Source organism: Vitis riparia, chromosome 9, assembly GCF_004353265.1.
Source record: "Vitis riparia cultivar Riparia Gloire de Montpellier isolate 1030 chromosome 9, EGFV_Vit.rip_1.0, whole genome shotgun sequence".
Taxonomy (NCBI): domain Eukaryota; kingdom Viridiplantae; phylum Streptophyta; class Magnoliopsida; order Vitales; family Vitaceae; genus Vitis; species Vitis riparia.
Window position 1 is genome coordinate 19984573 of NC_048439.1, and position 23444 is coordinate 20008016.

Here is a 23444-nt window from a genome sequence, read left to right on the forward strand (position 1 = left end):
GTCTCAAACCCATGAGATATCGTGATATTTATATTGAGAATGCATATTGTTAACTACCTTAATCAATGATGACTTAATCTATAAGGAATATGTTGTCACTTTTGGGTCTCACTCAAAATTACCCCTATAATTATTAAGTCTCAAATCCTTTTATTATGCAATTAACTGACATACTCTAGTCCTCTAAGAGCATATACCAAATTCCACATAAACAATTATTACGACCATAGTTTTCATGATCACATACTCCTGGGATCACTTAAGAAGATACATTTTCTTAAACCCATGGGATATCATGATATCTATTTTAATAATACATATTGTTAACTACCTTAATCAATGATGACTTAATCAATAGGGAATATGTGACCACTTTAGGGTCTCACTTGTAGACTACCGATAGTCAATCTTCTGACTTACTATTGATACTATCCCATGTGTAACCATACACTCTAGTGCACTCACCATAGAAACTCCATTTCGATGACCAAGAAAACTATCATTTCACTTAAAAGATAGTACACTATAATCTCAAATGGATTGCTTAAATTCATGGATCAGTTATGAATTACTCATCTACTTACAAGGAACCCATAATTTAGATCTTCCTCGCAAGTATTAATATACATAAGTCATATACAATGCAAGTAATATAAAGTTTAAATGTTCAACATAAATAACACATAAATAATATAATAAATAAAAAATCAATTATATTATAAATAATAATAAAATTAATTTATTATTATATCGTGTTATGCTTTTATGGACTCTATATGAACGAAGCACTTGTGTGGTTTTACAACTTGGGATAATGGTTCTCAACTTGTGATGTTGACTTGATCAACAATATCTTGAAGACACTATAGTTACATCATCGACGATGGTGGTGGTGGAGTCATGGGGCTCACGTGGCAATGAGTGAACCTATGAGGTAATGGTTACTTCATGTATGCACCTAGGATATATAAAAAAAAGAGCCACGTGGAACTCGATAAATTGTATAATAAATAGAAAAAGAATAAAAAAAAGTATTTTTAATTTTCCATAAAATAATTTTTGAGACTATTAAATGCTTTGTAATTTTTATTTATTTATTATTATTTTTTGGATTTTGTTTATACCAACTATTACCAAGTTTTCTTTCCTACAAATCAAGCCAAAAGAAAAGGCTCTATTAGGGTTTTAAAAGTGGCCAAATACTCAAGGTCTCCACTCTATCCCATATTCCAAACCCTCTGAAAATGGCCGGTGCCGGAATCCACCCCTACCACCAGCAGTGGCCGCCGGCCCCGGCTCCTCAGCCCTCCGCCCCCGGAGCCCCTCCTGCCCCCGCCCACCCTCCTCCCATTCTCGTCGAAAACCCTAACCGGCCCAACTCCGACGAGGTCTCTCCTTTCTCTATTTCTCTCTCTAAAACCAACCCCTTCCTCTCTGGGATTCATAGTGAATCTTTACGTGTGATTTTCAGGTACGTACGATCTTCATCTCGGGTCTACCTGAGGACGTGAAGGAGAGGGAGCTCCAGAATCTGCTGAGGTGGTTGCCGGGATACGAGGCTTCGCAGGTGAATTTCAAGGGGGAGCATCCCATGGGTTTCGCGCTTTTCTCCACGCCCCAGCTCGCGGTCGCTGCCAAAGATGCGCTTCAGGTCGATCTCTCTATCATTTTCATAGATTTTGTTTATTGAATCGGTTTGATTATGGCCTTTTTTTTTGTTTTTATTTTGCAAAAATTCTCACTTGATTGTATTTAATGCCCTAAACGCATGAAAACTGCTTACATAATGCTTAACGAAACAAACCTTAATTGAAAGATTGTCTTTTGGTAGTGTTGTTCTTGCTTTTAAGAGAAGGTTTGCTTTAGTTTCTGCTTTCAAAAGTAAGAAAATTACTTTAGAAATGATTAGGCCTGGAAGAGGAAATGAAAATGATCTTTAAGTAGTTTCATTGCCCCTTTTCTTGAAAGTGAAAATTGATATGATTTGATTGCATTTGGTGCCATAAGAGTACGAAAATTGCTTAGTAAAACATGCCTTCTGTCAATCAGTCCAATTTTTAGATTTTTAGTTTTTTTTTTCTTGATTTTAAGAGAAGCTTTTCTTTGGTTTTTTGCTTCAAGAACAGTCCATCCAGATGATTGTTTGAAAAATGTTATTTTCAAAGATGAAAACAGGGAATATGGTGAAATTTTCATCCTAGAAAGTGATTTTGTTGCTTTATATCATTTTTCTTGTGGGGGTTTTTGAAAGTGAAATTTGATTTGTTTGGATTTGGTTCTCTATGAAATTTTCTTTCAATATGCTGTCAAAGATAACCTAATTTAACCCAGTAATTTTGTTGAATTGTATTGAAAACCTTTACTTTTGTTTGTACTTTTAAAAGCAAGAAAAATACTTTTGAAATGCTTAATTACTTATAAATATAAGAATATAGATTGTGTTTTTTTATGGAGATATTAATTTTGGTTATGGGGTCTAGGAAATGGTTTTTGATGCAGAGTCAAAGTCAGTATTGCACACCGAAATGGCAAAGAAGAACCTTTTTGTTAAAAGAGGTGAGTTTTCCCTTATTTGATTGATGCCTTTACTTTTTCTTCCCTTCATTTCAGAGTGGAAATTATGTTATCCTCTGTTTAGCTGAATTCTATTATATTTTTCATGTACATGGTTGCGTAAATGCCAATTTTTATGTTTGAGGAAGGAACTGAATAACTTGCCTTTTTGGAATTCATTATTTCTTGAAGATGGTGTTAATTGATGATAATGACTTCTTTTCCTTTGGTTGAGTTGGTAATGTTTCCAAGAAGGTGATGGTGTCCTACCAGAAGTTAGTTTTCCCTAAAATTATTTCCTTTTATTAGGTGGCCTTTGTACAAGGATTTGGGCTTTAAGTTTTCATTAAGCTTGCCTTTTCCCAAATAAGGATTGAGGTTGTAGGAGGGGCTTGTGAGGTTAATAATTGGAAAAGGCTTATACTCTGCTAGATAAGGTTTCTTATCATATGTTTTTACATTGTACTTTTTGTTGAGATTGAGGTGGCTAAGGGAGTGGTGCTTGTCATCTTTTCTTCTGACATTTTGCTAGTCATCTATCTTAACATCCTCATTCAGTTACTCATTTTTGGACTGTTTTGATTAGGTGCAATGTCTTATTATCCTCTCCATCCCATTGCGGGCAATCAATCTCTAGTACTGAAAGTGGTTCTTTTGTATCCAATATGTATCATTTCAGTCCTTCTTATCCTAAAAACTGAAAACTCTAAACTTTCTCTCAATAGTTCTAGTTTAGAAATAATACCTACTCTTATCTTAGATGCTAAAACAATGTCCTCAACAAGCACTATGCATTATGCCCCACATGACCTTGTCTTAGATAATATGCCTACTGAATTCTGATGAGTTCGAAGGTATGGTCAATGTAAGTCTATGTTGGTAACAAATTGACTCATGTCTCCTCCAATTGTTTTGCAGTAGTTCCCTCTCTCATATATTTCATATTAATCCTCTCCTCCAGTTGTTTTTCATTAGTTCTCTTGTCCAATTGTGTCATTTTAGTTCTCTTCACTAATAGTTGTAGGCTAGCTAGTGCTTTGTAAACATGATCTGGAAAACATTAATGTATGCAATTGTATGATGGAGGTTTTGAATTTGCAGATCAACTCTAATCTCTTCAGATAGCTTTATTTTCCCATGTATGAAAGGAAGAAAGTAATTGGATAGAGCTCTATTTCTAAGAGGATGAAGGATCCTTGAGTAAAATGGTTTAAGAGGAAGGAGGGAGGAGCTTCAAGCTAGAGCATTGTAGTAATGGAGTTGGTAGATTCATTTGATGCTCTGTTAGCTTTATGAAGGCCAAGAAGTTTACTTTGATTTTCCTTGAAGGTAGGGGTTTCCTAAGGGGATGGATTATCCTTGCTGAAAAATTTGGAACTCTTGGGGTGATTTCGTACTCTTAGGGGTCAAGGTGAACAATGTGATATTGGCAGCTAGTAGTGTGAGTGAGGGTTATAGGACTCCTATTGCATTGTGGAATGGGAGCTATTCAAAAAATTAGGAGATAGTTGAGTTTGTTGTGGTAGATGAAGACATTACTCATATTGTAATCGACAATGGTTCAACGACACGAATGTTCTCGAAATTTTGTCGGTAGTTGTGGGATCGTCTACATTGCGAAGCAAGTTTGGTGGGAAGTCCCACCATGGCTATTGTAGGTGTCCTCATCAAGTGGCTCAGGGGAGCTTGAGCTTAGGGGTGAAGAGGATTGGTCGTCATGTGCTAGGGAGAAGGTGGAGGGTTAGTCCTTGAAAGGTCAAAGCGTGCAGTCTCTCTGTCATGCCCTGATAGGAGGAGAGAGATTAAAGTGGGAAGCAACTTTGCATCCTCTAGTAACGCGTGGAAGGATATGTCAGTCTTGGAGAAACAAGATGATGGAGGCTCTCAACTGGTGGGTCCTTGGTAAAGCAGGGATGCTTGGCTGGTTCAAAGGCCTAAGCTGAGGTGAACAAGGTTGGCAGAATGGGTTGAGGTAAAAGTGGCCCATTACAAGGTATTAATCGGCTAAGATCTTCAAACTAGAATTTTAAGGGGTTGAGCTGTTTGCAATCTTATGAGGCCCATGCTTGCATGGGCTAGGAGATAATTTGGTTTGGGTCTTTTTGACTTTTAAAGAAACAAAGAGATCCCAAAGCCTAATGGAAAGCTTTTTATGGGTTTTTGTTGGAGGGGAAAACCCTTGACCATCATTATTGTCACAATGTGGAGTTCTTAACTACAAACAATGGTGGCGATTTAATAGATTTTGTGTGGAACGGAACCGAGGATGACCGCGTTGGAGTCTTGTTGGCAGGTCGCACAATTAAGGGGTCATTCTTTGTGTATGAATGAAGCTTTGATGGTGATTTCAAGGTTCTTTAATTCTTTGGGAAAACTCTTAGGGGTATGGTCTTCTCCTCCTCTTCTCTAGGAGTTTCTGATTTCTTGCAAGTGGAGGGAAGTTTTGGAAATAAGGTTTCAAAGGTGTAACTCCATGTAAGGATGAGGGTCCATTAAGAATGGTTTTGTTGGATGTCACTATGGAGGAGAAGGTTGTGGAATCCTTGAGGAGTTCAAAGGTGGGGGTTCAAATAAAGGGTTTTGGAGATGATTGGGAAGGGGTAGTTTTTTCAAAAGAGTGGTCCAATAGTAGCTTGACTTTTTTGAACAAGTGGTTAGGTAATGCTGATTGTGGGCTTTGAGGAAGATATGTTAGCTCTCCTAATAAAAATAAAGGAGAGAAAGGGGTGGAAGGGCCATGAAAATTTAAAGAGAAGGGAAGCATTCACTTCAAAATTGAAAAAGAGTTAAGAAGGTTGGAATGCTTGGTGAATTATAGTGGAGCAAGAGGAAGGGGAAGTGATTATGGTAAGGTAGGCTGGGAGTTGGTTTCTATTGGCCAATGAAGCTAAGAATTATCTCTTGAAATGTCAGAGGGTTCAATGACAAGGATGAGAAAAATTATGAAGTCAATGGTGGTTAGAGCTCAAGAAGTAGAACTAGTTTGTATCTAATCTATTTTAAGGGATGGAAGGTGCTTCTATTGGTGTACTAATGGTGAGGAGCCAAGTAATGGGAATATTCTTGGGTTTGGGTGCAAAGGAGGCAAAAATGGTTGGTTAGGGGCATTGGTTTTGTATGGGGTGGTGGCTGTTGTTGCTATTTCCCTTTTGCTTGCCTTTTGCCACTATATGTATACATTGTGTATGCTTTGGTGTGCCCTTTTCAAGTGCTTTTAAAATGGCAGAGTTTTTTTACCTATCAAAACAATGATAATGATAATGATTTTACTTATAAAAAAAATTGATAATGATAATGATTTTATCATGATCTTACCCACTAGGGTAGCCCAGTTGGTTAGGGTAGATATTGGGAAGTGTGGTCTCAGTAAGTGGTACATGGTCTTGAGTTCGAATTTTGCCATTGATGATACCTTGAATTTACCTGGTGCTGGTTGTTGCTGGGTGGTTAGTACCTCGAGATTTGGGTCCCCATGGAGAGTCTTTAGGGTTTGGCCATGGAAGGTTCCTCAATTATAAAAAAAAAAAATGATTTTATCATGATCTTTATCATGGTGATAATGATATCATGATCATAATGTTCATAATGATGATAATGTATCCATTGGATGCCCTATGATAATGATAATGATTATGATCATAATGATGGAAAAACCTATGTTCTAATAGAGTAACACTCAGAGGGAGATGAAGGATGTTTCTTAAAGATTATAATATAGGGATTGAAATTCTTAACCCAGTCAAAACAAAGAGTGGGAATTAAGCCTCATTGAAACAATTAAGTCCTATAGGATATTATGAATAGGTAATAGAACACATCCATACAAGACAAATGATTTTATGTGGAAAACCTCCACATCAACTGTGGAGATCAAAAACCACAAGGTCTTACACCTCTAATCTAACAATCTGTTATATGAAATCAAAATACATAGATTTATCTAGCCGCTTATCCTAAAGACTTACTCTCCAATGCTTATATTGTGATCCATATCTGCAATGCAACACCTCCAATGCTCCTATGAGGGGATGCAAGTTCTTCCAACAACTTGAAAATTGAATCTGTGAGACTTGGGAGTTTAGGGAATGATAGGGCAAGTTAGGGTTTTCTCTTAAGAAAGCATCAACACCTAAAACAAGTTTAGAAAGAGTATATATAGGCCCAAGGGCCTAGACGGTCAAAAACGAATTTTTCTTCAAAAAATAAAATCTCTATTTTCCAAAAATTAATTAAAACATTTTAGCTCAATTTATAAAACGGATTCAGTCCATACCCTTCAACATACTAACTTGCATCTAACAAACCTTTTCGGACTGATGTGACAATCTGATTGAATGAACAACAACCTCGAATCTTTAATGGAGAGTAAGTTACTATCTAAAAAGATTCTTATGTCAGAATGAAAAGAAACAAAATTGCTAGCAAATAGAATGGAAACATAATACCTTAACAATAATAAAGATGATGATAATGTATCCATTGGATGCCCGTTTCTTTTCTAAGGGTCACCACATTACCTCTCTAGGAATCTATAATATGTTAACCTTTCTATCAGTTGCTTACATGCGTCAATAGTTTTCATGATTTATTTCCTTGACATGAAGTTAAAAATTAGTTTCCTAATACTCTTCTTTCATGTCTTATTCTTTGTCCAATTATTTTCCTACAAAAGTTTATGGAACTAAAGATACGCATCAAAATGGAATGTGATGTTGAGTTGTATCAATAATGAGCATGTATAACATAATAGGCAATATGTTAACTCTAATTAAAGAAGCCTCAATCCCACCTACTTGGGGTTGTTTTGACAAATCCTTTGTTGCCATTCAGCTCTACTTAAAGCATAATTTTTGGATTACATCTGTTCTATACGTTTCGGTTGACTTATTTCTTGAAAATCTATTGTTTTAAGCGTCATTATGGACTAACAAAATAAGAATGAAAGTTTGTATTTCTTATATTGGGAACTTCAAGTTGAGTGGCAATAACACCTTTGTAATAGTGAGTGAGGTTATTTTGGCCTATTGTTGTAATTTGAGTATCTAGAAGGAGAAGTCATTTGTGCACTTCTCCACTGTGACCTGTGAAGTGAGGATTAGAGAGGATATGTTCATCTTCACAAATGTAAGTGAGAATTAGAGAGGATTAGTGATGTTAGAACAGTTGGATGGGTATGAATGCTTATTTGATTATTTCTGTCATATGCCCTGAAATATGTAAAAGCAAGTGTCACAACAATCTCTGTGTGTGTAGAGGCACAATGGTATCGGGAGTCAAATTTTCTTCAAACTTCTAATCATGTTAGTAGGTGGGCTACTCAGTATCTTGTCTTCATAAATTTTCTGCATGTATATTGTTGTGCTTGAGAACATTTGTGTATATTTTTTTTTTTATCAGAACATTTTTGTATTATGCATGTCATTTTCCAGGATGCTTCTTGTTCTGTAAATATGGTTAACTTGAACTATTATGCTATTACTTCTACAAGCTCCCTTTGGCTTACAGACATTAGTTGAAATAATTGAGACTGCTGGTCAATGATCCTCCATAACATTGTGGGATGGCAGTTTTACTTATAAAAAAAAAACATTGTGGAATGGCTGTTTAGCATTTGCTAGTCTGTTTTCCCTTGTCCCGAAGTATGCTAATCTTAGTTGATCTGTAGGAATAGTAGCAGATTCAAGTGCATATGATCAAAGTAAGCGCTTGAGAACTGGTGGTGACTACACGCATACGGGTTATTCAAGTCCATCTCCTTTTCATCCTCCTCCAGCACCTGTTTGGGGACCACATGGGTAAGAACATCTTTCTTGATTGAGCTTTGCTTCTACTGTTATGTGGATACACCAAACAGAAGGAAGTACCATAACCTGGAAACAAGTGTAGTAATGTTCTGTTTATCACATAGTTGCTGTATTTCTAAGCGCTTATTAACATTGTTGCTTATTTGGTCCAGGTATATGGCTCCAGCTCCTCCTCCATATGACCCATATGGAGCTTACCCTGTCCCTCCAGTACCAATGCCTGCTCCTGCTCCTGTACCAGCACCCAGCAGTTATGTGCCTGTTCAGGTGATGCTTATATGCCACATTTCTGTTTTCATCATTAAGTTTATGATAGGTCTTTGCTGTCATTACCAGAATGATCTCTCTCAAGATCTAGCTTTTGGGCAAGTAGTGGGACAAAATGAAGGGCCAAGTGTCATGTGACTTTAATCTAACTGAGATGGAAGTCTAAAACAAAAAACCAAGATGCATGAAATCTCATGGGGATTGTTGATATGTTTTACAATATCATTTCGTTCCTTGCCCTCAATATCTCTGTTGATGTAGAAATTTAAGACACCAGCACATTAATTTGGTACCTGGTATTTTGTATTTGTGCTGCATCCCTGTATGCATGCCTAGTTAGCTTTGTCAAAGGTTCTCAATTCCATCATAATATGCTGTGTATGCATGAATTATGAAACAACAAAGTTTCTTGTTTGTGCCTCAACATCTCAGCTGTGACTTAGATCTAAGACCTTGATTATGAGCACAATAATCTGGTACTTCATATTTATGTATTTTCACTGCATTCTTGTATAAATTGTTGTCTTAGCTTGTATGAGGTTCACAAATTAATTCCATACCATAGGGTGCTGTTTATTCACAAATTATGGGACAACAAATTTTTTTATTTTTATTTTTTTTCTTTTTGTCCTCATTGGGACTTGAAACCTAGAACCTCCCATAAATCCACCCAAACTCTTTATCACTTGAGCCACAGGCCTCATGGACTTGGACAATAAAATTTCTTGTTCTCTAATCAATGAGTTCGGTTCAGAATGTTTGCCATTCATAAGGGGACAACAAAAATTCTGGTTGGTTTCCCATCTTGCTGTCATTGTTAATAAATCTGTTGAGATTTATCTATTTTAATATGGTAATGCTGTTTACATGCCACTATGATGGCAAGACAGATTCTTCTTCGAAGGATGCACCTCTGTTGGAACATGGGAACCATTGGATACTTGTGCTGGTTGGACACAATTGGATACAGGCAACAGATACTGTAAATTCTAAAATAGCATTTGAAAAATCAGATACTTCCTTAAGACTTAGGATGCACTTAATACACAATCTGATGAGCTTAGGATATGTTATAGTTCAAAAGAACATTTCTTTTTCTTAATAAAAAACTTAGTTATTATGAAATTATAGAAGTGTGCGCCAAATGTGAAATGTATAAATAGGTAACTCTTAAACAATAGTTTAAGTGTGGCCCATCTATTTGTTTATTTATTTATTGAGAAAAAAAAATATGCATTGAAACTCTTATGTATCATGTGTTGGATTTATTGCTGAATTGAATGCAAATTCATGTGCACATAAAAATTTTAATATTTTATTGACTGGATAAGAGGGAGCTAATGCCTTTTTATGCATTTGAGTTTGCCTCTCATTGTCATTTTGGTTTTCAATGCACACATGAAATTTTTGGTTTTATTCTTAGATTCAGTTTCCAAACGGATTATTTTGAAAAACATCAAAAAACTATTTTTAAGAACTACCCTCAAAAACTGTTTCTGAGGACCGTTTCCAAAAGCACTTCCCAAATAGAGCCTATGGTCCTATTTGTCAACTTTCTATTAAAACAATTTTTTGTTCTCCAAAACAAAAAAAAAAAAAAAAAGGAAAATAAGTTTAACAACCAAAAAATAAAAATGGTTTTTTGTTCTTAAAAACAAGAAAATGAAGTGTTTTCAAAGAACATCTTTTTGTTGTTTTCACTTGTTTTCTTAGGTCTACTTTAAAAAATAATCATACAAATATGAAGAATAATTAAAAATAAAGCACTAATAACAAAAGTTATTTTTAAACTGTGTTTATAAAAAACAGGTTAAGAACATTTCAAGTTTCATAACAAATTTTTATTCTAGAAAACTTTATAGAACAATTTTAAAAAACTATTTTCAAAAACACTTCTCAAATAGAGCCTATGATCTTGCTTGGTAACTAGTTTAAAAAACGGTTCTAAAAAATAGTTTATGAAAATTGTTATTTGATGTTTTGTAGAACAAGAATCTGTTTGGGAACCTCAAATGTTTTTAACCTGTTTTTAATATTTTTAAATATGTTTTAAAAATATTTTTAATATTTAGTGTTTTATTTTTAATCATTCTACATATTTGTATACTTATTTCCTATAAAACAGCCGTAAAAAAACAAGTGAAAATAACTAAATGATTATTCTCTGAAAATACCCGATTTTTATTTTTAAGAACAGAAAATAGTTTTTTGGTTTTCAAATGTGTTTTCCTATTTTTTTGTTATGGAGAACAGAAAATTGTTCTCGAAAACAATTGTCAAACAGGTCCTAGATTTCTAGTGTTTTCTTTTTTGTTTCATTATTTTTGGTGTCTACTTTAATTGCTTGCATTATTTTTCTAAAAAGATATGCCCTTGATGCTTGGCACAAGTTGTAAAAATTTGGGGAGGAGATGCTGGAGGTTCCAAATTTGAGTCCCACTAGGAACCACAAAAAATAAAATCTTACCTTTGAAAAATTTCTTGGGAATATATATTTCAAGCCTTGGTTGTTCAAGTTAAGAAATTTAGTAGGCACTTCAAATTTGTTAAAGCCTTTTATTTTCCCTTTTGCCTTGCAGAATACAAAAGATAATCCTCCTTGCAATACCCTATTTATTGGAAATCTTGGGGAGAACATAAATGAGGAAGAACTGAGGGGTCTTTTCAGTGTGTATGAATATCTCATCCTTGACTATTTTCTGAGCTGTGACCTTTTATTTTGTTTTACTTATCCTTGGGATTGGAGTTCTCTGTGGCACTTATACTTTTGAGTAATGCAGACAACCAGGTTTTAAGCAGATGAAGATCTTAAGACAGGAAAGACATACTGTTTGCTTCATTGAATTTGAAGTAAGTTTTTCTCCTAGTCTAGTACTTTACATAGGTGGTATGATTATCATATTAAACTTGTATCGAGGTTCATATTTCAGACTTTTTATCATTGAGTTGTGTTTGTGATCTCTTGTATCACTGATGCAGGACATGAATACTGCTACCAATGTGCACCATAGTTTGCAGGGTGCTGTTATCCCCAGTTCAGGTTCTGTTGGCATGCGAATACAATATCCTTAAAAGTATTTGGTTTTGGCATTTGATGTTTTCTTTCTTCTTTCTCTTTTTTCTTCTTGGTTTCCCCTTTTTGTAGTCAATTTGTTGCATTTTTCCCTACTGGACTTGTGATTCATATCTAATGTCCAAGGCCCTGACCCATTCTCATTGTCAAGAATGAGCATTATTTGATGATAGTGGACAATCTCTTTGAAAACTCTATAAATTTGTTGAGTAACTTTTTCACCAGCTGTATTGTCTCTTTGAATGCCAAATTTTTATTCTTTTGCTACTTCTTTCATGAAATGGATTGCAAAAAGCACAACATTCTTCACAAACTTTCTTTTCCCTTTATCTATGAAAATTTCATTGCTTTGATTTTGGAGGGAAAAAAAGGCGTTTTTCATGATACTGATTTCTGACATAGGTTTGTGCTCTTGTCATCGAGGGGGCCATCACCTTGAAACAATTTAACATTTTGAATGGTGGTGAATGCCAATTTTTTATTCTTATGCTACATCTTTCATGAAATGGATTGCAAAAAACATGACATTCTTCAAAATCCTTCTTTTCTCTTAATCTATGAAAATTTCATTGCTTTGATTTTGGAAGGGAAAAAAAAAACATTTTTCATGATAGTGTACTTCTAACATATAGGTTTGTGCTCTTGTCCTTAAGGGGGCCATAACCTTGAAACAATTTAACATTTTGAATTTAAATTGTCCTTTTAGCTTTCCCAAGCAGAAATGTATATGTTTTCTCTTGACCTCTTCAAACATATTCAAAGAACCCATTTGGGAAAAGGAAGGACTCTGGCCACCCTGTTGCCGTAGCTGGTGCCAATGGAGCTCCTGCACCTCCGACTTACCAATAGCTGGAAGGGGATGTACTCTGTTCTTTAAGTTCCGCAAATACAACTACTACATGATAGGATGCATCATGCAGCTGTTGCATGCATCCATTTCATTGTCAGGTCATCAGCATTAGCATCTCCTCATGTGATTGAATGCACATAGTGGTATCATGAACATAGCATTGAGCCCATGTTATGCTAAGTTGTTCAAGACATGCATTTGTCACCAGTATCTGAGACCCGAAGATCATAGCAGGACTCATATTTTGTTGTTTTGTTGAATTTGTATGCTGTTTCACCCCATCTTGACCATGCTGTTCATCAACATTAGGACTGCTTCTCTAAATAGACATATCGCAATATTACCTTTTTTCTCGTCTAGATTCAATTACATTACATGACATCTGAAGATGATCCTATGAGTTTCATTTCATGGCACGAGGTCATTATGATATGGAAAATCTAGGAACTCACGACATCGAGCATGAGGTCCCATTACCATTGCCATTGCGTCCATAACTTGAATCCATCATCCCTCCATCAATTTAAGCAGAGAACTGATAATGATGCTTTAACATTCAGGCTCCTCAAAGCATAATAACCCGAAGAATGTCAGAAAATATATGGTGCTGTAATAATGCAGGAATTATCATACAAAATGACAAAGCTTTCATTCGTTTGAAGAGGTTCCAAGTGCTGAAGCTGCTCCTTGTTTCAGGTAATTTACTCTAACAACCAGACTACCAATTCATTATCCCCCTACAAAGATTTTAGCTATGCAGCTCATATAGGGTAAAACCTTTGTTTCATTTTTTAACTGAAGCTGGCATGAGATCAATGGCCAAGCTTGGGATAACATGTTAAAGGCAGCAGGTTTCAGCACTCCTTATGATTGTGAGAAACTTATTTTCAATTTGATGTTGAAAATGAACATTTTTTGTGGCTCAAATATAAAATTAATATGAAAAATAAGATATCATTACTTTAGAACTGTTCCACTTTTTTGAAACCTTTAAGATTAAACAATTTATTTTCTATCCTTTCTTTTTGGCTAGTGGATGTTGCTATCTTAGCTACTTAACTGTCAGAATATATTATTCTTTAGTTCATTCATCAAGGGAATCTAATCTTTCACTGGTCATTCACATACTGACATATGGTTCAATCAGAAGTAGACAGTGGTTTAGCTATCATGAAAATGTAATCACAGAGCTCCTGTTTCTTAAAATCTCTGATTACAACATGTAAGAGAGCGACAGGTTTCATTTGAACCGTAGATTGAATTTATGATGTTAAAAACCCCTTCTTGGAGGCCATTGCTGCTGCAGATTACTCAAAATTTCAGCTTCCCTTGTACTTGTTGATTGCTTAACTAATTTTTGGCAAAATTCCCCCCCCCCCCTCTTTGCAGAGGCAGAACAAAATGCACCAAAATGGGAAGATCAGCATGTTAGAACCTTCAGTTTTTTTATGGTACAAATTTGTTATAAGTTTGGGTGATCATATTCACTTAAAAAATGGAATTTCTTGGTGGCTTGTTTGTTTATTTGCACAATCTGGACTTGGAAAAATCTGGTTTTGGAGGCAGAGCTCATGATTTTGGAAGAGTATTCATATATGCATTTAGACCGCTATCGATCAGCAATCCCGAATTAGTGGTTACATAGGAGAGATGAATTTAACACCTCTTGTTTTGTAGCTTATGAGCCTAAATTTGTGGATATAAGGTGTTTACTGAACTGATGATCCATGTGTCATTTCATCAAAAGTTTCCAGGTGAAAAAAAAAAACTCTTTAGATATTATTGGAGTCATTGTAGGAGTTTTTCTTTTGCTCATCACATACTTTAAGATGCCATGAAGGGTTTTGCCAATGGTAGTGTTGGAGCATGCAGTTTCAAGGAAAGCGTAATATGAATGTCATTTGTCAACATGCAACTTGAAGGAAAGGATTATTGCTTTTGAATATATCCTTCTTTATCAATTCCACCATTTTCATTAGGTATGTAATGAAGAGGTTGATGGGAAGATCCATTAGAATTCTGTGACACTATTTGATTTGATATCACAATGTTACAGGGTAAAGCTATTTATTATGAATTACAGTACTCATAGCTTTGGGGTTTCCCCCTTTTTTTTTTTTTTTTTTTTTTATCTCTAGTTAGATAATGAAATCAAGTTATAATTCATTTCTATTTGTTTATTTATTTGTTTTTATGTTTTTCCTCCTCTCTTTTAGCCTATGTTTGGATCAAGGAAAATTTGTGGGAAAGAAAATGGAAAAAAAGAAAGGAAAATAAAAATAAAAATAGATTCAAGGTTAATAAATTATTTTTATATATTGTTTAAAACTTATTTTATTTATTTTATTTTTTCATATAGTGATTAAATAGTTTTAAAATATATAAAATTTTAATTACTTCTAGTTATTTTTGTCGTATTTTTTTTATTTATAATAAAAGCAAATATTAGATCATTTTTTTTATCAATTTTGTTTTCTTAGGTGTGTGGTAAATTAATTTAATGACTTAAAGTGTTTTAATAATTTAATTTAAGTTATTAAGTGAATTAAATATGTTTAATAAAATGACTTAATATCATAATTTTAAAAGTTAAGAGCGATTATAAGTGTTAAGATAAAATAGTTAATTTATTCTTAATTTTAAATTTATTTTGTCTTCTTTGGTCATATATAATGAGAACATATTTTACCATTTCAAATTTATGAACCATTTTTTATGGTAGATATTTTAAGCTTAAATCTATAATACTTTAAGTATGAATGCATGATAAACAAATTTATTATTTAAATTTTTTAATAATAAATATTAATTATAACTTATAGAATAAATATGATAATTTAGCAACTTAAAATTTATTTTAAGTTAGTTTTATCAAATAATTTTAATATTTTAAATAAAATGAAGTAATAAGTTTTAAATTAATAATTTAATTTAAATTCAATTTAAATTATTAATTAATAAATATTAAGGTTTATCAAACCACAAGCGTGAAATGAAATATAGAAATCAGACGAGATGGGAAAGTGGCTAAGGGTAGGGTTTTGTGAGTGGGTGTTGTGGAAGAAAAGAATCCTTTTTTTTTTCAGTATAAACTTTTTCTAAAAAATATTTATCCAGAATATTTTATTAAAATGGAAAATTTTAGGGAACTTTGGGCTAAGGTTATAATTCCATTCATGAATTAAAAATTAGGCATTTATTTATCCAGGTGATCTTGCATGGAGATGGAGATATTTGTCAAGGAAAAAAAAAACGAGTGTTCCAAAGGATAGACATGTGACATCCCCCTTCAGAAAAAGGTTGGATTGAAGTAGTAAGTGATAAGGAAGGTTCATTTGAAGATGCCAATTGTGGAGCCGCACTCAGCTGTCAGCAATGAATTCATTTAATGGGTGGTTGTAAGCCTTTTTCCCAAATGAAAATTGATTATTAGATAAATGCTCTCAACTACCATGATTTCAACATTTATTATTTTCAACTCATTGTGAACATAAATTTTATCATTTATTTCATTCCAAGTTTGATGAGGAAAGACTCTTAGAGACTTGGGTATTGACCAATTTTGAATTAGGACACTATTTGAATTTTTTTTTTTTGGATTTTTATAATTTTTTTTTAAAAAAAAATCCATGAAGAAGATGCTATTTAAGTCATGTGGGATTTTTTTTTCTTTTTTGGGTTTAGGTCAAAAATAAAAATAATTTCACATGGGTGATCTTGATATTATAAAATTTTAATTAAAAATGAAATATTTTTTTTTAAATTAAGAAAAAAATATTGTCCTAAAATAGGGAAATTTTCTAACACATTTAAAAAAATGTTGTTAAGCTTGAAAAAAATGGTGTTTTTTAGCTTCTTTGAGAGAGATTACCCCATCATCTTTGATTGTTCTTGCATGAGAAAAAAAAAGTAAAAAATTTAGAATTTTTTTTTTAAAAAAGTAAGAAAAATGATAATAAATGAAAAATAACAAACCACTAAAGTAATTGAAGTGATAATACAAATGAAACTTTCCTTAATTACATAAGAATTTGAGGTGAAGTCTTCTTAAGATTGAAATTTAGATTTTAATTACAAACTTTAAAACTCTATAGCCCTAATGCTTGAGTTGTTCTCCATCCCTAAGAGGAAGTGTCAAGGCATTTGGGTAAGAGCAAGTTGTCATTTTTCTTCTCCTTTAAGTAGCTCACCTCAAGTCCATTACTTTATAAGTTTACTAAAGTGTCACAATTTTATAAAATATTCTCTCATTTATGGAAGCCTCTACAAGCTTTTCATTTATGGTCGATGTTGGGTTTTTTTATATTGATAACTATTAGGTGTCAAAAATAGTGATAATAATATTTCAAATACCCTTCATCATCAGTTAAGCAAATAAAAGCTCACGTTATTAAAAATGTAAATCGATTCTCATACCATTTGTAATGACTTATTTTTAGTTGTGTAAAAGGTTCTTATGATTTTAAAATGTATTTATATGATTAAAAATAATAATAGTGAAAATTAAAATAGAATTATATTTTAAAAATGTAATTTAAATATAAATTTAAAATTGAAATAAAAAGTGTTTTATGAGTTTTTTTTTTTTTTTTTTAAAAAGAGAATTCTTATTTTAAAAGTGCCTTTATTTTTATAAGAAATAACGCTATAAATTTGTTTTTTTTTAATATATATATATATATCCCCAAAATGAGTGGGTTTTTAGCGCGCCCACGATGGCAGAGGACAAAAGGTTATAGGAAAGTCAAAGAGGCAAGTGTGAACGGAACTAATAGGAGTGCGGGAACAGAGGATACTGCCAACCTGCAAATACTGCCACGCCTAGCTTCTCAATCCCAGCATTCACACGTCCCTCTTTGAATCCATCCTTCACCGTTATTATTAGAAGAGAATTTAAAAAAACAAAAAATTGATAAAAATGGTGGTGGTGGTGGATGCAGCACCGCCCTATTAGTAGCTTAACAGTCCAGCTGAAATGCCTTATGCCTCTGTTTGTTTGTCTTCAAATTACCATTGGAGCTGGCGATAACTCTCAGCATACTCCCAATTCAGAACCAATCAATCAAAACTGGAAAGGTTGTCTTTTTTTTTTTTTTTTAACTCTTTTTCCGACTAGTTGAGTTCTTATTCCTTGCCACCGCCATACTGCCATAACCATCTTCAGTGTTCCCTGCATTGCATATTATTGTTAGTATCACTGGTTGAGTTGAGTTTTCTCGGACTAATTCTACCTTTCGGGTTCCTGGGTAGCTTCACTTTTTCTTTCAAACTTTATTCCCAAGATGGGTTACGTCCTGGGTCTCTAAACCCTGCGTTTTGATGCTGATTTCGACCAGGTATCTTCCGTTCTACTCCCCTCCCAACATGGGAGTTGTTACTGTTGTTCTGTCGTTTTTGTTGTTGTGGAATTGTATGTGTTTGTTTCCTGTGTGTGGTTTGAGCTCTGATGGGAAAGCTCTAATGGCTCTCAAGAGCAAATGGGCAGTGCCCACTTTCATGGAAGAGAGCTGGAACGCCTCTCATTCCAGCCCATGTTCATGGGTTGGAGTTTCATGTGATGAAACCCACGTTGTGGTTTCTCTCAACGTCTCCGGTTTGGGAATATCCGGCCATTTGGGTCCGGAGATTGCATATTTGAGGCACTTGACCAGTGTTGATTTCAGCTACAACAGTTTCTCAGGTCCAATTCCGCCGGAGTTTGGAAATTGTAGTCTTCTGGTGGATTTAGACCTGTCTGTGAATGGTTTTGTTGGTGAAATACCCCAAAACTTGAACAGTTTGGGGAAGTTAGAATATCTGAGCTTTTTTAATAATTCATTGACTGGTGCAGTCCCTGAATCCTTGTTTGGGATTCCGAATTTGGAAATGCTTTACCTGAATTCCAACAAACTCAGTGGTTCAATCCCTTTGAATGTTGGAAATGCTACTCAGATTATAGCCCTATGGTTGTATGATAATGCATTATCAGGCGACATTCCTTCTTCCATTGGAAATTGTAGTGAATTGGAGGAGCTTTACTTGAATCTCAACCAATTTTTCGGGGTTTTGCCTGAAAGTGTAAACAATCTTGAGAACCTAGTTTATTTAGATGTGAGCAATAACAATTTAGAGGGTAAAATTCCTTTGGGTTCAGGCTATTGCAAGAAATTGGATACTTTGGTTCTGTCAATGAATGGTTTTGGTGGCGAAATTCCACCAGGTTTGGGCAACTGTACTAGCTTATCGCAGTTTGCTGCTTTGAGCAATAGGTTATCAGGTAGTATTCCATCTTCCTTTGGACTGCTACATAAGCTCTTGCTTTTGTACCTCTCTGAAAATCATTTGTCGGGAAAGATACCACCTGAGATTGGACAATGCAAGTCCTTGAGAAGCTTGCATTTATACATGAACCAACTTGAGGGGGAAATCCCAAGTGAATTAGGGATGTTGAATGAGTTACAAGACCTCCGTTTATTTAACAACCGGTTAACCGGTGAGATTCCTATTAGTATTTGGAAGATTCCAAACCTCGAGAATGTTCTTGTGTATAATAACAGTCTTTCTGGAGAACTGCCTGTAGAGATAACTGAGCTCAAGCACCTGAAGAACATTTCCTTGTTCAACAATCAGTTCTCTGGAGTCATACCTCAACGTTTGGGGATTAACAGTAGTTTGCTGCAGTTGGATGTTACAAATAATAAGTTCACTGGTGAAATCCCAAAAAGTATTTGCTTTGGAAAACAACTGAGCGTGCTGAATATGGGTCTGAATCTACTTCAAGGTAGTATTCCTTCTGCTGTGGGAAGCTGTTCAACTTTGAGAAGATTGATTCTTAGGAAGAATAATCTGACAGGGGTTCTTCCCAATTTTGCAAAAAATCCTAACCTTTTGTTGTTGGACCTCAGCGAAAATGGCATCAATGGAACAATTCCATTAAGCTTGGGGAACTGTACCAATCTCACCTCCATCAACTTGTCAATGAACAGGCTTTCAGGACTAATACCCCAAGAGCTAGGAAACCTTAATGTTCTTCAGGCTTTGAATCTTTCTCATAATGATTTAGGAGGTCCATTGCCATCTCAACTGTCAAATTGTAAGAATTTGTTTAAATTTGATGTGGGGTTTAATTCATTGAATGGTTCATTCCCATCGAGTTTAAGGAGCTTAGAAAATTTGTCAGTTTTGATTTTGAGGGAGAATCGTTTTACTGGGGGTATTCCATCTTTCTTGTCTGAACTACAATATCTTTCAGAGATACAGCTTGGTGGAAATTTTCTGGGAGGAAATATCCCTTCATCGATTGGAATGTTGCAGAATCTAATCTATTCATTGAATATCAGTCATAACAGATTGACAGGTTCACTTCCCTTAGAGCTTGGGAAGTTGATCATGCTAGAGCGATTAGATATATCTCACAACAATCTTTCAGGACTCTATCAGCTCTTGATGGACTCCATTCGTTGGTCGTGGTTGATGTTTCATACAATCTTTTCAATGGTCCTCTCCCAGAAACTCTACTTTTGTTTTTGAATTCATCTCCTTCATCACTTCAGGGCAATCCTGACCTTTGTGTCAAATGTCCTCAAACTGGTGGCTTAACTTGCATCCAGAATAGGAATTTCAGACCATGTGAGCATTACTCAAGCAACCGGAGAGCCCTTGGAAAAATTGAAATTGCATGGATAGCTTTCGCATCATTGCTCTCATTTCTTGTGCTTGTTGGACTTGTTTGCATGTTTCTCTGGTACAAAAGAACAAAACAGGAAGACAAGATCACTGCTCAAGAGGGTTCATCTTCTCTACTCAACAAAGTAATAGAAGCTACTGAGAATCTCAAAGAATGCTATATCGTTGGAAAAGGAGCCCATGGAACTGTTTATAAGGCTTCGCTGGGTCCACACAATCAGTATGCCTTAAAGAAACTTGTGTTTGCAGGGCTTAAAGGAGGAAGTATGGCTATGGTTACAGAAATTCAAACAGTTGGAAAGATCAGACACCGGAATTTGGTCAAGTTGGAAGATTTCTGGATAAGAAAGGAATATGGTTTTATCTTGTACAGGTACATGGAAAATGGAAGCCTTCATGATGTTTTACATGAGAGGAATCCCCCACCAATTTTGAAGTGGGATGTTCGCTACAAGATAGCCATTGGAACAGCCCATGGATTAACATATCTGCACTATGACTGTGATCCTGCAATTGTGCATCGAGATGTCAAACCGAATAACATACTTCTAGACTCAGATATGGAGCCTCATATCTCTGATTTTGGTATTGCTAAGCTGCTGGATCAGTCCTCTTCTTTGTCACCATCCGTCTCAGTTGTGGGTACAATTGGATATATTGCACCAGGTAATATCTGTACATTTATTATTGTTTAGCCAACTGTTTCTCCATTTATTTACATGTTTTTAATTTTAAGATTAAATTTGACTTTGTCATGTGACAGAGAATGCATTTACAACAACAAAGAGCAAAGAGTCTGATGTATATAGCTTTGGGGTTGTCCTGCTTGAACTGATTACCAGAAAAAGGGCTCTAGATCCTTCATTTATGGAGGAAACTGACATTGTGGGGTGGGTTCAGTCTATTTGGAGGAACTTGGAAGAAGTTGATAAGATTGTTGACCCAAGCCTTCTGGAGGAATTTATAGATCCAAATATCATGGACCAAGTGGTTTGTGTGCTTTTAGTGGCTTTAAGATGTACGCAAAATGAGGCAAGCAAAAGGCCTACAATGAGAGATGTTGTTAATCAGTTAACAGATGCAAACGCTCCTGCCAGAGGCAAAAACAGCTAGTTTTTATAGACTTGGTTGTGCTCACTGGTAAACCCCTTTTCTTTTTCGTTTTTTTCACTTTTCTTGTTTTGAGTGAAGTCTCTCTCAATTACATTGTGTTCATGATTGTCTGGTTTTTTTCATGCCCATATGAAGAAGATAACGACCCCGAAACTCTTTTGTACTCTTCATCTGTTCTCAAACACCCTCACTATTGAATTAGTTGCACCTCCAAGAAATTTGAGACAACAAATTGTTAATTGTCACTTGCTATTAGATAGTGTTGCTTGCACCATTTTCATTGACATGTTTGATTTGCAAATCTCTCAATTCTCAAATTAGTTTAAGTGAATCCAAAAATTATCTAGCTTGCTGATCTAATGAAACCGACAGGACCATGGACCCTGATGACATTTTTTCTTATATAGTTGATCTTTTAGTTTCTATAGCCACTAAATGAGAGGCCAAATGGATAGATGGGGTTTGCTTCTGGATTTTCTGTTGCTGGGCCAATTATTTTTTCTTTTTCCATATCAGGAAACCTCTGTGAACTGAGGTGGTCTGATGGCAGGTCCTATTGCCTATAGTAGGAGCCTCCAGATCATAGAAAATGCTATTTTCCAATCATATGTCGACATGCTGTGTTTTATGTAGTAAGAATCCAAGAGGAAGGCATGTACTAACGCATCCTAGAAGATGAAGCAAGTGTGGCAATGAGGAGGGTCTTTTCAGTTTTTGTTGAAAGACTTCTGAAGATACACAAGGAAAAAGTGGAAAGCCTCGGACAAAGGGAAATTCCCCTTCTAAGCATGATGATGAGAATGAAAAATGAAAACATTATGCACCGTCTAACTGAATCATCCTATTTGCTTCTTTGTATCTTGTTGAAAACCAACTTAAAAAATTTAGGAACATAACATTACTCTATATTATAGGGGTAAAAATGTGCGTAGTTTTGCAAGAGGAAAAAGATTATATTGAGGGTAAAATTGTGAATGAGAAACAAGCATAGAAGACCACAAGCCAAAATTTGTTCACCATGTTTCCTTGTAGATTGGGGAAACTATGGACCGTTCCGCTTCCCCTTTTTAGAAGAGTTCTTGCAAGAAATTTATTAGAGAGAATCCTTGATTTCATCGTAATATCTGAATTCACCTTGATAACAGCCCTTCATATACAACCTTAACTCAATTTCTTATCTTTCCTTTGTTTTCCCCAAATGATCTCTTCTTCATTCATTATTAGTGTTTGTTCTTCCATCTTTTCCAAATTCCAACATCACCTATCTTGAGCCCATTGAACTACACCAAAAATATCTAATGTGACAATCTCAATTATTTCCTGTTCCCAATTTTGACAAAAACAAGACCCTAGTTCTATCGTGATAGATACTACCACCAACTCTCTCTGAAATCATCCTTCTACATGTTGCTGGCCTCCCAATGCTGTAATCCATCATTCATGTGTACAGATCAACTCTCCAGTGCAATCTTAAGATCAAAAGGTGCCAAACCATGATTGATTATATTCATCATGCAAAGATGCTTTTACAGATATCTGAACCTGATTTTTAGTAGCTAATTCTTTGCAGTCTGCCCCCAAGTATGACTCAACTTAGGCATCCTTTACAAACATTGCTCATGGTTCCATAAAAAGCTTTCTACTTCCTGTCCTTCAAATTCTGTATAAAACAAGAAGGTTCCTGGATCAATATTTCATCATTTTTCACCAATGTTGCAAATTGATCTTAGGAGCATTTCTCCTCCTTGTAGTAGCCTTCAACAATGGTGGTTTACAAAACCCGAGTCCATAACTGTAACTTAAGAATCCTTTCTGTGTCTCACAATTCACAAAATATGTTCATATTCCCTTTGAATTTTAGGGGAACTTCTTCATTGCGAGAATCACTAGTCTATGATAGTTCTACCAAGTAAATGTGTCATTTGTTGCTTGGAGACTCCCAGTAGTTGTTCAGATTTGTTTTTGTGTCAAATCATCTTTCGATGCATGGCATCATTCTCTTGAACACCCGATGTGATTCTAGTACTCAGTTTCTTCACTTATTGTAAAATGAGCGAGTCATTGTTTCCTATTTCTTCGAATATCGTCATTCATGGTGTGATTTTTTTCAAACATTCAG

At 34.9% G+C, this 23444-nt stretch overlaps 2 protein-coding genes across 5 annotated transcripts; both read left to right on the forward strand.

Moving 5' to 3' along the window:
• Positions 1-1193: 1193 nt before the first annotated feature.
• On the forward strand, positions 1194-14632 carry LOC117922125 (cell wall integrity protein scw1). Of its 4 annotated transcripts, none has more exons than XR_004652436.1 (10): positions 1194-1388; positions 1472-1651; positions 2481-2556; positions 8219-8348; positions 8510-8624; positions 11204-11295; positions 11405-11474; positions 11604-11686; positions 12450-12645; positions 13108-14632. XR_004652436.1 is itself a non-coding variant. In XM_034840153.1 (9 exons), the coding sequence occupies exons 1-9, from the start codon at positions 1245-1247 to the stop codon at positions 12544-12546; spliced, it is 987 nt and encodes a 328-aa protein (XP_034696044.1). In that variant the 5' UTR covers positions 1194-1244; the 3' UTR covers positions 12547-14455. The 4 variants fall into 4 exon arrangements, 1 of the variants encoding a protein (XP_034696044.1); XR_004652434.1 differs by having other exon boundaries at positions 12450-13243; positions 13349-14455; XR_004652435.1 differs by having other exon boundaries at positions 12450-13243; positions 13937-14455.
• Positions 14633-17365: 2733 nt separating this feature from the next.
• LOC117921653 (receptor-like protein kinase) lies at positions 17366-21564 on the forward strand. The gene is given in 3 exon segments (XM_034839603.1): positions 17366-19955; positions 19958-20878; positions 20976-21564. Coding segments are annotated over 3 exon segments (3360 nt in total). The 5' UTR covers positions 17366-17866; the 3' UTR covers positions 21326-21564.
• The last annotated feature ends 1880 nt before the right edge of the window (positions 21565-23444 follow it).